The 13,812-nt window shown below is 41.7% G+C and overlaps 1 protein-coding gene across 2 annotated transcripts in view; it reads right to left on the reverse strand.

Moving 5' to 3' along the window:
• Positions 1-444: 444 nt before the first annotated feature.
• Positions 445-13,812, reverse strand: part of CASP10 (caspase 10) — a 44,157-nt gene continuing 30,789 nt past the window's right edge. Inside the window, exons 8-10 of one of the 2 annotated variants that reach the window (XM_033231973.1) lie at positions 12,335-12,443; positions 10,948-11,440; positions 445-2,992 (exon numbers count right to left, since the gene is read on the reverse strand). In XM_033231973.1, coding sequence (XP_033087864.1) covers positions 2,839-2,992; positions 10,948-11,440; positions 12,335-12,443 — 756 coding nt within the window. In that variant the 3' untranslated portion in view covers positions 445-2,838. Of the gene's footprint in view, positions 2,993-10,947; positions 11,441-12,334; positions 12,444-13,812 lie in introns of those variants that run through there. The other variant, XM_033231974.1, reaches the window with a different exon arrangement.

Genomic DNA, 13,812 nt, shown 5'->3' on the forward strand with positions numbered 1-13,812 from the left:
GGAGAGTTTATCAGAGGCTTGGATTGCTTTTGTATCTCTTTGTTGCGCTTATCTGGGAGGAAGAGCGTGTCCCTTCCCATACAATCTTTCTGCAGCTGTAGGTATACCCCGCCCCCCTCCAGTCTGCTTTTAGCTTCCCTATCTTAGTGTACCTGAAGGAAAAGGAATGTGCTTATTAAGGCCCATTGTTTTACTGGAACCTATTGTATGAGGGCAAAGTTTGGCAGTTAACCAAGAGACTTTCCCCACCCCCTAACCTCCCTCTGTGCCAGAGCTGTCTTATCTGTATTTTACTCTCTTCTCTTTCTGGCTGCTTGCTGTTAGAAGGGAAGTGATTTCCTTGAAATGCATGAGGCTAGAAAGGGAAGTGGAACTTAAAGTGGCAGTGTTTGTCTGAGATGAGATGACGGTGCTCCTGCCCTGTCAATATGGATTAGACATTCCCTCTGTCAAGCTACATTCAAATCCACGTGACAATCAGAGACCAGAACAGTGTTCTTGTGAATATTCTTATAACAAATGTACACGAATTTCACTTTCACATAAATAATTATAAATGCAGGCACCACTGAGAATTGTTTTTCTTCATTCCTTAAGATTTTTTTATGAGCATTCACATATCAGATGAAACACTCCTAATGCCCTTCCACGCCCCAAGCCATTCCAGTTCATCTGGCTGAAGGAAAATCCTATAAATGAGGACTGCCAGCAGGTTGTTCACATCCCCAGGACTTAGCTGCCTCGTCTATAAATGAAGGCGTTAACCACAGGACTTTGGATCTCCCTATGAGGGCTCACCTTCAAGGGTTCAAAATACAGTTCCAGGAATTAACAAAGAAAAGTTCCTCTAGAAATTGAAAAAAAAGAAAAAGAAAAACTCAAGTACATAAAAATATTCAAAATCTTAATGAAGAAAGCATCAAGGCATCCTTACAGAGCCACTCCCTTCAGGCAAGCCAGACATCCCCTCTGCCAAGAAGAGCCCTGAGAACAGCTTCAGTCTCTGACACAGCCTCTCTCCTCGTCCCTCAGGCCAGAGGAGCAAAGTGTAGTAGTAGTGACAAGGTGGGGACGGTCCACTGCAGTCTACACTGCAGTTGCCAACCCTGAGGACATCCGTCCAAGAGAAAGGTGCTGGCCTGTAGATTGAGTCCCGATTCAAGCTTTGCCTGAAGCCAGTGCTATCCACTCCTGGGTTTCCATGTGAAAGAGGCAATAAATTCCCTTCTTTGCTTCAGTCAATTTGAATTGGGTGTTCTGTCAATGGTACCTGAAAGGTTCCAACCCCAACATTGATTTTTTTTTTTTTTTAAACAAGGTCTCGCCCTGTTGCTCAAGTTGGAGTACAGTTGTGTGATCTTGGCTCACCGCAGCCTCTGCCTCCGGATTCAAGAGATTCTCTTGCCTCAGCCTCCCAAGTAGCTGGGATTACAGGTGCCCGCCACCACGCCTGGCTAATTTTTGTGTTTTTAGTAGTGAAGAGGTTTCGCCGTATTGGCCAGGCTGGTATTGAACTCCTGACCTCAAGTGATCTGCCTGCCTCAGCCTCCCAAAGTACTGGGATTATAGGCATGAGCCACCGCACCCAGTCCAACATGGAATATGACATCAGGTTATAAAGTTTCTGCTTGCAGAGCAGCTGAGTGTAAATGAGCCATCATCTTCCTACAGGGAAACCTGTCTCTAACCAAATAAAAACTTCCTATGTGAGCACCTTCCTTACACAAAAGCAGGAAATGGGCCTGGCATAGACCAAATTTTCACCTCACTAGATATGCAGAAGAGAAGTCTTAGGAAGGGGGAGATTAGAGAGAGGGTGGCTGGACTGTAACCTCATTGTCCAATGTTCAAGGCTGTGCAGAGGGGACACAGAATTATAACTAAGGGGTAGTTGTCTAGAGAGGCAATCTAAGCTCAGTCTAACCTAAGAACGTGGTTCTTTGAACACCAGGGAATCTTAAAATGTCCCTGGTCCCCAGGTCAGACACAGTATTTCACACCTATAGTCCCAGAACCTTGAGAAGCTGAGGTGGGAGGATCACTTGAGCCCAGGAGTTTGAGACCAGCTTGGACAACATAGTGAAACCCCATCTCTACATTAAAATACAAAAATTAGCTGTGCATGGACACACACCTGTATTCTCAGCTACTTGGGAGGCTGAGGTGGGAGGATCGCTTGAACCTGGGAGGTCAAGGCTGCAGTGAACAGTGATCCCACCACTGCACTCCAGCCCAGGTGACGGAGCGACTCTGTCTCAAAAAAAAAGTACCTGCACAAACTAAGATCAATTACTCTCTCTTCAGGGTACACATCCAAAACCAAGGCTACAATCCAAGTCTTCAATAAGGAAAGTTTTCTGGCCAGGCATGGTGGCTTGTGCCTATAATCCCAGTATTTTGGGGACAGAGGTGGGAGGATCACTTGAGTCCAGGAGTTTGAGACCAGCCTGTGCAAAAAAGTGAGATCCCTCTGTCTCTACAAAAAATAAAGAATAAAAAATATCCGGGCATGGTGGTACACACCTGTGGTCCCAGCTACTTGGGAAGCTGAGGTGGGAGGATAGCTTGAGCCCGGGAGGTCGAGACTACAGAGAGCTGGGATTGCCCCTCTGCACTCCAGTCTGGGTGACAGAATGAGACTGTCTCCAAAAAAAAGAGTGTTTTCTAACATTTAAACTTGTCAAAAGAAAAAGAAAATCAGAATTGACTGTGTCAGAAAACAGGGTGTTTCCTGTTTCTAGAATGCCAGGTGAGACCACCGATTCCTGTGCCGGGCAGGACGCTGGAGGATACAGCCAATGATTGGTTTCAGGTCTAAGAACCAACAAAAACTCTCTGCTATAATGAAAGTGCATCCAGGGGCACAGGGAATACTAGTTTTTTCCTTAGTGTGAAAGCAGGCTGGGGCATCTGTTTCTTTGTTCCCTGTTTGTCCACTCGTCGACTCACATCATCATTGACAGCAGTGAGGATGGATAAGATGTCTTCCTGTCTGCAACAAAAAATAAAACAATTATTTTTTTAACGGAGTCTCACTCTGTCACCCAGGCTGGAGTGCAGTGGCACGATCTTAGCTCACTGCAGCCTCCACCTCCTGAATTCAAGTGATTCTCATGCCTCAGCCTCCTGAGTAGCTGGGATTACAGGTGCCTGCCACCACACTCGGCTAATAGTAAAGACGGGGTTTCACCATATTGCTTGCACTGGCTGGTCTCAAACCCCTGACCCAGGTGATCCGCCCACCTCAGCCTCCCAAAGTGCTGGGATTACAGGCATGAGCCACTGTGCCTGGCCCAGAGAAGAAACTTTTTTCAATCAGGAGGTAGAAACCACACACCAGGTCTTAGAAAAGACACCAGGTACCATGTACCAGGTCTTAGATCAACAAATAAGCAGCAGATGCCACAGATACCAACAATGCCCTCTCTATCTGTAGCCTTGGGAGAGATACAAAGATAAACATGACACAATTCCTGAAGTTAAACACTTAGAATGCAGATATAAAACATTTACCAAGGATGGCATATACACAATATGCATAACACAAGGCAGAATGTGGTCGACACCAAATGAAAGGTCAAGGTTCCACTGCAAGTTCAGAGGAGAATGCACTTCTGGTTGGGAGGGAGAGAAAAGGCTTCATGCAGGTGGTAGCATTTGAGCCTGGACTTGCAGGACATATAGCATTTAGCAGAACGTTCTCAGGGCAGGCAATACATATCACTGGAAGCAAGCACAGGTTCTGAAAACAGATTCAATTTTAAATTGTGGCTCCATCACTCATTCATTGTGTGCTCTTAGGCTGGTTACTCACTGCTCCATGCCTCCGTTTTCCCAGCTCTAAAAGAGGAACCATAACAGTCCCCATCTTAGGGGTTGCCAAGAGCATTAAAGGATGTATACTGGGTCAAGCACTTAGAACACTGGCTACACTGTTCTGCTGACCATCATTTTTAGTATTAGTATGACTACCCTCATCCCCTCATCCTTACCCTCACTACTTTTCAGGGAAGGGATACAGGCCCCTACCTGCTCTCAATTCCTGCATCTTGCTTTGCATCTGCTCTCTATTCCCAAATCTTCCTGTGTCTGTTTTCTTCTTATCACTTAGTCTCACCTGAAATATTACCTGCACCAAGAAGCTATCATTACCCTGTTTTGATTTGTTCATGGCAGGGATCACTTCCTGAAATTGTCTCTTTTTGTTAGAGACAGGATCTTGCTCTGTTGCCCAGGCTAGAGCGCAGTAATGCAATTGTAGCTCACTACAGCCTCAAACTTCTGGGCTTAAGCAATCCTCCCACTTCAGACTCCCTAATAGCTAGGACTACAGGTGCATACCACACCTCGCTAATTTTTTTCTTATTAATTTAAATATTATTTATATTAATATTAAATAATAATTGAATAAATAAAACTATTAAATAAATATTAAACAATTAAAATATTACTAATTTAAATATTAAACACTGAAAACTATAAAACATTGATGAAAGAAAGTGAAGAGGACACAAATAAATGGAAAGATATCTCATGTTCACGGGTTGGAAGAATTAATCTTGTTAAAATGACCATACTACCCAAGGTGACCTACAGATTTAATGCAGTCCCTATCAAAATACCAGTGACAGGCCAAGTGCAGTGGCAAATGCCTGTAGTCCTAGCTACTCGGGAGTCTGAGTTGGGAGGATTGCTTGAGCCCAGGAGTTCAAGTCTAGCCTGGACAACATAGCAAGACCCTATCTCTACAACAAAACAAAACAAAAACAAACAAAAAAATTACATTATTCACATAAACAGGAAAAAAATCCTAAAATGTATATGGAACCACAAAAGACTCCAAATAGTGAAAACAATGCTGAGCAAAAAGAACAAAGCTAGAGGCATCACACCACCTGACTTCAAAATATACTACAAATCTAGAGTTACCAAAACAGCATGGTACTGGCACAAAAACAGACATGTAGATCAATGGAACAGAATATAGAGCCCAAAAATAAATTCACACACCTACAGCCAACGGATTTTTGACAAAGGTGCCCAGAACACACAATAGGTAAAAGAAAATCTCTTCAAAAAACAGTGCTGGGAAAAGTGGATACCCACATGCAGAAAAAGTGAGACTGACCACTTATCTCTCACCACATACAAAAACCAACTCAAAATGTATGAGACTTAAATGTAAAACCTGAAACTATGAAGCTACTGCAAGAAAACATGGGGCAAACATATCACGACATTGGGTTGGGCAAGGATTTTTAAAATAAGACCTCAAAAGCACAGACAACAAAAGCAAAAACAGACAAATGAGATTACATCAAATTAAAACCTTTTTGCACAGAAAAAAAAACAGAATGAAGAGACAATCTACAAAATGGGAAAAAATATTTGCAAACTATACACCTCACAAGGGGTTAATATCTAGAATACATAAGGAACTTAAACAACTCAACAGCAAAAAAAAACAAATAACCCCATTTAAAAATGGGCAAAAGACTTTAACAGACATTTCTCAAAAGAAGACATGCAAATGGTCCATAGGTATAAGAAAAAAGTAAATAGTTTAAGCCAAAATAAATGATTTCGACTCATTAGATTATGATAGAACATACTTACCAAATGCCCTCTATTTACATAAGTATCATATGAGCATTTATCATATCACTTCTGGGGGTATTAATCTATCAATCCCACCTAATATCATCCCTCCTATGCCTAGAAGGAATAATATTATCATTATTCATCATAAATACCCTTATAGCTTTAAATATATACTTCACCCTAGCAAATATCATACCCATTACTCTACCAGTATTTGCTGCCTGCGAAGCCACGGTAGGCCTTGCTTCACTAGTTTCAATTTCCAACACATATGATTTAGGCTATGTACATAACCTAAATTTACTTCAATGCTAAAAATAATTATTCCTAGAATTATACTACTACCAATAACATGACTCTCTAAAAATTATATAATCTGAATCAATATGGCTACCCACAGCCTAATCATCAGCTTCATTGCCCTATTATTCTTTAACCAATTCAACGATAATCTATTCAACTTCTCATTAACTTTCTCCTCTGATCCGCTAATATCATACTACCTCTTATAACTATAGCAAGCCAGTACCACCTCTCCAGTGAATCACCCCTATGGAAAAAACTGTATTTCCATATTGATTTCCCTATAAATTTTTCTAATCATAGCATTTACAGCCACAGAACTAATTGTATTTTATATTCTCTTTGAAGCTACACTTATCCCTACCTTAATTATTATCACCTGATGGGGTAACCAACCAGAACACCTCAATGCAGGTACATATTTCTTATTTTACACACTAGTGGGATCCCTCCCCCTACTTATGATACTTATTTATGCCCAAAATATCCCAGGCTCACTGAGCATGATAATAATAACATTTAATACTCAAGAACTACCAATCTCCAGATCCAACAATCTCATATGATTGGCATGAATAATGGCCTTCATAGTAAAAACATCCCTATACCAACTTCACCTATGACTTCCCAAAGCCCATGTATAAGCCCCTATTGCCAGCTCAACAGTACTTGCAGCAGTGCTCCTAAAATTGGCGGCTATGGCATAATGCGACTTACCCTCATCCTCAACCCTCTGACAGAACATATAGCCTATCCTTTCCTGATATTATCCTTATGAGGCATAACTGTGACAAGCTCTATCTGTCTACGACAAACTGATCTAAAGTCAGTCACTTATTGCATATTCCTCCGTAAGCCACATGGCACTTGTTGTGGCTATCCTCATTCAAACCCCCTGAAGTGTTACCGGTGCAATTATCCTCACAATTACCCATGGACTTACTTCGTCCCTACTACTCTCCCTAGCAAATTCAAACTACAAGCGAATCCACTGCTGAATCATATTACTCTCTCGAAGACGTCAAACATTACTTCCACTAATAACCTTTTGATGACTCACAGCAAATCTCACCAACCTTGCCCTACCCGCCACTATTAATCTAGTAGGAGAACTCCTTGTAACAATGGCTTCATTCTCCTGATCAAACATTACTATCATGCTCATAGGACTTAGTATATTAATCACAGCCCTTTATTCCCTCTATATACTTGTCACAACACAACGAGGAACACTAACATACTATATTAACAGCATTAAACCTTCCTTTACACTAGAAAACATACTAATATTTACACATCTTTCACCAATTCTCCTACTATCTCTAAATCCTAAAATTATTATAGGACTTACACCTTGTAAATATAGTTTAATCAAAACCTTAGATTTTGGGTCTAATAATAGAAGTCCGCAACTTCTTATTTACCGAGAAAGTATGCAAGAACTGCTAACTCATGCCCCCATGCCTAACAACATGGCTTTCTCAACGTTTAGAGGATGAGAGTTATCCATTGATCTTAGGAACCAAAAATATTGGTGCAACTCCAAATAAAAGTAATAATCATGTATTTTTCCATTACTATAATAACCTAATCTCCTTAACCTTACCAATTATTATTAACTTTATCAACCCTCGCAAAAAGAACTCATGTTCATACTAAGTAAAAACAGCTATCACATGCACTTTCACCATTAGCCTCATTCCCACAACATTCGTGTGTACAGACCTAGACGCCATCATCTCAAACTGATATTGAACAACAATCCAAACCCTAAAAGTCTCATTAAGCTTCAAACTAGACTACTTCTCCATAATGTTTATTCTAGTAGCACTATTAATCACTTGATCTATTATAGAATTCTCAATATGATATATAAAGTCAGACTGAACATTTATCAGTTTTTCAAATACCTACTTATTTTCCTCACCACAATATTAATTCTAGTTACTGCCAACAACCTTTTCCAACTTTCTATCAGATGAGAGGGCGTAGGAATTATATCTTTTCTACTAATTGGCTGATGACATGGTCAAGCAGATGCTAACACAGCAGCGTCCAAGCAATTCTATACAATCGCATTGGTGACATTGGCTTTAATTTTAGCTACAGCATGATTCCTCTTGTCCTCCAATACATGAGAGCCTCAACAAATACTTATCCTTAACCCTACCCCCAACCTTCTTCCATTAATTGGTTTTCTCTTAGCAGCAGCAGGAAAATCAGCCCAACTTGGCCTCCACCCCTGACTTCCTTCCGCTGTGGAAGGCTCAACCCCAGTCTCAGTCCTGCCTCACTCTAGCACTATAGTTGTGGTGGGAGTTTTCCTACTTACCCGCTTCCACCTCTCAACATCACTAATCATCACGGAAATGCAAATCAAAACCACAGTGACAGCTGGGCGCGGTGGCTCAGGCCTGTAATAGCAGCACTTTGGGAAGCTGAGGTGGGTGGATTACTTGAGATTAGGAGTTCCAGACCAGCCTGGCCAACGTAGTAAAACCCTGTCTCTACTAAAAATACAAAAATTAGCCAGGTGTGGTGGCACATGCCTGTAATCCCAGCTACTCGGGAGACTGAGGCAGAACTGCTTGAACCTGGGAGGCAGAGGCTGTAGTGAGCTGAGATTACACCACTGCACTCCAGCCTGACAGAGTGAGATGTTGTCTAAAAAACAAACAAAACAAAAAACCCACAGTGAGATGCTACTTCACTCAAGTTAGAATGGCTATTATCAAAGAAACAAAATAAAACACATGTTGGCAAGGATCTGGAGAAAAGGGAACACTTATGCACTGTTGGTGGTATTGTAAATTAGTACAGTCATTATGGAAAATAGTATGCCAGTTCCTCATAAAATTACAAATAAAAAATACTATATGATCCAGCAATCCCCATACTGAGTATACAGACAAAGAAAATACAATCAATATGTCAAAGAGATATCTGCACTCCCTATTTACTGCAGCATTATTTACAATAGCCAAGATATGGAATCAACCTAAGTGTCCAAAAATGGATATATGGATAAAGAAAGTGTGATATTTATAAGCAACAGAATACCATTCAGTCATAAAAAAGAAGAAAATTCTGACATGTCTGACAACATGAATGAGCCCAGAGAACATCATGTTAAATGAAATAAGCAAGACTCACAAAAAAATCTGCATGTTCTCACTCATGTGGAATCTTTGTTTAAAAAGTTGATATCATAGAAGCAGTGAGTAAAACAGCAATTATGGAGATGAGAGAGGGAAGGAGGGAAGGGAAGATGAGGGTACAAAGTACAAAGTCAGTGGGTACAAAGTTACAATTAGATAGGAGGAATAATCTCTGGTGTTCTATTGCACAGTGGGGTGACTACGGTTAACAGTAAGGCATTCTGAGTTGGGCACTGTGGCTTGAGCCTACAACCCTAGCTGCTTATAAGGCTAAGGCAGGAGGATTGCTTGAGCCCAGGAGTTCAAGACCAGCCTGGGCAACATGGTGAGATCCCATATTTAAATCAATTGATCAATCAGTAAGGTGTTACATATTATAAAATAGCTAGAAGAGAGGCTTTTAGAGGTTCTCACCACAAAGAAATGATAAATGCATGAGGTGATGGATACACTACCCTGATTTGATCATTACACAACACATATATGTATTGAAACATCAAATTATAACCCTGAAATATGTCATTATGAAATATTAATTAAAAATAACAAACAAATTTCTGGAGTACCAAAAAAAACTAGACATTGCTTAATCATGCATGTATACTGTCTCCTTTTAATATTGTTGAATTTTAAAATAATAATAATTTAAATATTCACATATTTTTATTATCTGTCCTTCCTTTACTGGACTTTTAGCTCCCTGGAGAGCAGATTTTGTCTCTCTTGTACACAGCTGCACCTCCAGCCCCCAGTTCGGTACCCAGTACAGTAAGCACATAGTATGACCTCAATAAATATTGCCTTGTTACTGAAGCCATAGACATTAGCCTCTGATGTCTGTGATGAGGATGGAGGGGCTGGTAAAGAAGAGAGAAAAGCAAAGTTGACTCAAGACTCCAATCCTGAATTCCCAGAAGAGCACTACGGCCATTCCTTCAAATGGAAATTCAGAAGCTCCTGGAGAAGGCTGGGAAGATGAGCTCAGAAACATGTATGCTTAATGTGAGGTCCAAGGGCTAAACAGAGGTAGGATATCTAGCGGGCTGTTAATGAGATGGGCTCAAGCAAGTCATTCATTGGCCCAGCAAATGTTTAACAAGCTCACAATATATCAGGTCAGGGGCTGAGGATATAAAGTTAAATGAAACAGGGTCTCTGCCCCCCAGGAATTCAGAGATGAGTGGGCCAGAGATGGCAACTTTGGAGATGTTTTCATGGAGGTGCCCATGGCCTCCATGGGCAGCTAAAGCTGCCAAGAGGAGAGCATGTGGCAAAGACAGAAGGCAAGCTGTCAGAGCAGTGGCAAACAGAACGCCAAAGATAGCACCTAGGTGCTCAGGAAATAGGAGTGAGTGATAAATAAACAAAGGAACAAATAAAAGGCCCCCATGCTTTTGTTCACGCTGCTCCCTCTGCCCAGCACATCTTTCACCTGATTCTTTACCTAATATCTATTTGTCATTTCTAGAAGCCTCCTCTGATCCTTCAAATCTGGGCAAGGTAGTCATTCTGCATGTTCCCATAACACCTATACTTCACAATGTGCACTTACCAGCTGGGGATGCCCTTCCCCATCTGTTTGTCTATCCCTCTAGCTTGTAAGCAACCTGAGGGCAATGACCCTGTCTTTTTTTTTTTTTTAACTCTATCTCCCTTTCCAGGTCCAGGCTGGTACTCAATACAAGGTTGCTAGATGGATGGATGGATGGATGGATGGATGGATGGATAGATAAATAGATAAACAGAAAGGTAGGCAGATGGATGAACAGGTACATGGATAGAACAATTTGGAACTCTCACCCTTACCAAAGGTGTTGAATGAGAGTAAAATAAAAAATAAATAAAACTAATTAATTAAAAATGGAAGGAAAAAAAGAACTCTCACCTTGGGACCAAGACCTTCAGATGATCACACAGAGACTGAATATACCAGCTGCCTTCCTCCACATGCCGAAAGGATACATAGCCTGGGACAGTGGCCAGACCAAGTAGGAAGTCAGCCTCGACGGGAATACTGTCCTGCAGGGAAGTGGGTGCCTGCTCAGGGTTCAGAGCATCTGCTTCGATGGATTTGGAAGGCTGTATCTTTTCACCTTGGCAGGCCTGGATGAAAAAGAGTTTAGGTTTTTCAGCCAGTCCAGGGCACTGCAGGGCTGTGAAGTGAGACGTGATTTCCCGAATGGGAATGAGGGCCTCATCCGAAGAGTAGACAGCTCCATATTCCCCATGGGTCAGAATACAGAACACAAAGCAGTCCCCATCGGCATGGGCTGGATTGCACTTCTGCTTCTGCAGGACCTCCTCCATTTCCACTTTCGTCACATCATTGTATATATGCACTGTGAAGCCAAGCCACTGGAACACACCCCTCAGGATCTCTGTTTAAAAAAGAAAAAAAAAAAAAGAGAGAGAGAGAGAGAGAAAGGAGAAATAATAAAATAATGCAAAACAAAATGAAGAACTGAAACAAGGCCGGGTGCAGTGGCTCACTCCTGTAATCTCAGCACTTTGGAAGGCCGAGGCAGGTGGATCACTTGAGGTCAGGAGTTTGAGACCAGTCAGGCCAACATGGCAAAACCCCATTTCTACTAAAAATACAAAAATTAGCCAGGTGTGGTGTCTCAGGCCTGTAATCCCTGCTGCTCGGGAGGCTGAGGCGCGAGAATGGCTTGAGCCTGGGAGGCAGTGGTTGCAGTGAGCTGCAACTACACCACTGCACTCCAGCCTGGGCAACAGAGCAAGACTATGTCTCAAAAAAAAAAAAAAAAATGAAACCATGCTAATAGTTACAAAAATTGCACAGCAAATAGCCTAAAGCTTTGGATTATTTTTATTTTCATAACCATAAAATCTTACAATGAATCTCCTATCATGTAATACCCAGTGTTGTCACAACAGTCCTGAGAATTGGCAGTGGCCAGTGTTTCATTTCATCCTGTTTCACAGTTGAAGAAGCTGAGGTCTCTTGACTCTCCCATGATCACACACCTAGTTAGTGGTGGAGTTGGAGCTCACACCCAGGTTGTCTCGTGCCAGTCCAGCATGCTCTCCCCCAGTACACGCACTCCTCTATTCAGAATTGTGAATAGTCAAAGACTCTTGCTACTCTTTAGCAGACTGGGTGATGCCCCAGGGATATACAAGAGGCTCAGAAACATAATATCATCCTTACACGTATATGGAAAATAAAAGTCACAGAAAAAAATGTGAAAATAAAAAATAATTTTAAGATCCCCAATTTGCACTTGATAAACTATTCTAGACTTTCTTACCAGCATCTTTATGGGTTCCTCGTCTGTCCCCCAGGGAGATAAAGCTGTGGTTGTTGACAATGACACAGAGGCCTCTGTGGTCCCGATTCATCCTGTACGTAGGTGCCCACTTGAAGAACAGATAGAGCCACTTAGTAGGAATCCTCATCTTAGGGCCTTAAATGTTTCTAACCAACCATACCAATGGGTCCACTGTGAGGAAGAGCAGGATGTATCTCCCCATGCCAGTTGTTTAAACCATGTTTGTTGTTGTTGTTGTTGTTGTTTTGAGACAGAGTCTCACTCTTGTTGCCCAGGCTGGAGTGCAGTGACACGATCTCGGCTCACTGCAACCTCTACTCCCAGATTCAAGGGATCCACCTGCCTCAGGTGCCCACCAACACCCCCAGATAATTTTTGTATTTTTGGTAGAAGTAGGGTTTCACCATGTTGGCCAGGCTGGTCTTGAACTCCTGACCTCAAGTGATCCGCCCACCTCAGCCTCCCAAAGTGCTGGGATTACAGGCATGAGCCACCATGCCTGTCCAAAACCATGTTTTTATACTCTAGTCTAAACCCCTTGGAATATTTATGCCACATTATTTCTAAAGTCACTTTTTTTTTTTTTTTTTTTTTTTTGAGACGGGAGACTCGCTCTGTCGCCCAGGCAGGAGTGCAGAGGCGCGATCTCGGCTCACTGCAAGCTCCGCCTCCGGGGTTCACGCCATTCTCCTGCCTCAGCCTCCGGAGTAGCTGGGCCTACAGGTGCCTGCCACTGCGCCCTGCTAAGTTTTGTATTTTTAGTAGAGACATTTGAAAGACTGGGGATTCTGACCACTCTGCAACTCACTTTTACTGCATAATTGTGATCTGAATAAAATTTCAAAGATTCTTTGTTAAGTCCTAGAGCCCAGGACAAAGGATAAATCTCATTTGCACTAAAGATCAGACACTTCCTTTCTTTCAGGATGCCACTCCCAGTATCAGAGGCAGAGAGTCCTCAAGATCCTGGCCCTAGTGTGGAATTAGCTAATTAATTCCAAGGGGAAATACCAGGTTCTGATTAAAATTCAGACTTCACCTGGTTTGGCTGGAGAAGCTCAATCATGAAAGTTAAGAAAATGGATATGTATATTAATATTGTCAAACCCAGGGTTTATGCAAAAGTATCTTCATTTTCATATTAGCAACACGAATGAAGAAAGCATATGCAAGGATTTCATGAGACAACATAAATATCAAAGATTTTTTTCAGATGGTTCACTTCTGGAGTGATCTGATGCCTTCAAAAAAAGGGAAATCTCTTTTGTAATTTTATTTCTGAGTATAAAAATAATATACAAGCTGGCATGATGGTACTCGGGTGGCTGAGGCAGGAAAATTCTTTGAGCCTGAGAGTTCAGGACAAGCCTGGGCAATATAGAGAGACCACCATCTTTATAGATATATGAATATATATATGTGTGTGTGTATATCTATATACTTAATATGCAAGTATA

This window comes from Trachypithecus francoisi, unplaced genomic scaffold, assembly GCF_009764315.1.
Source record: "Trachypithecus francoisi isolate TF-2019V2 unplaced genomic scaffold, Tfra_2.0 Lachesis_group13, whole genome shotgun sequence".
In the NCBI taxonomy this organism is placed as follows: domain Eukaryota; kingdom Metazoa; phylum Chordata; class Mammalia; order Primates; family Cercopithecidae; genus Trachypithecus; species Trachypithecus francoisi.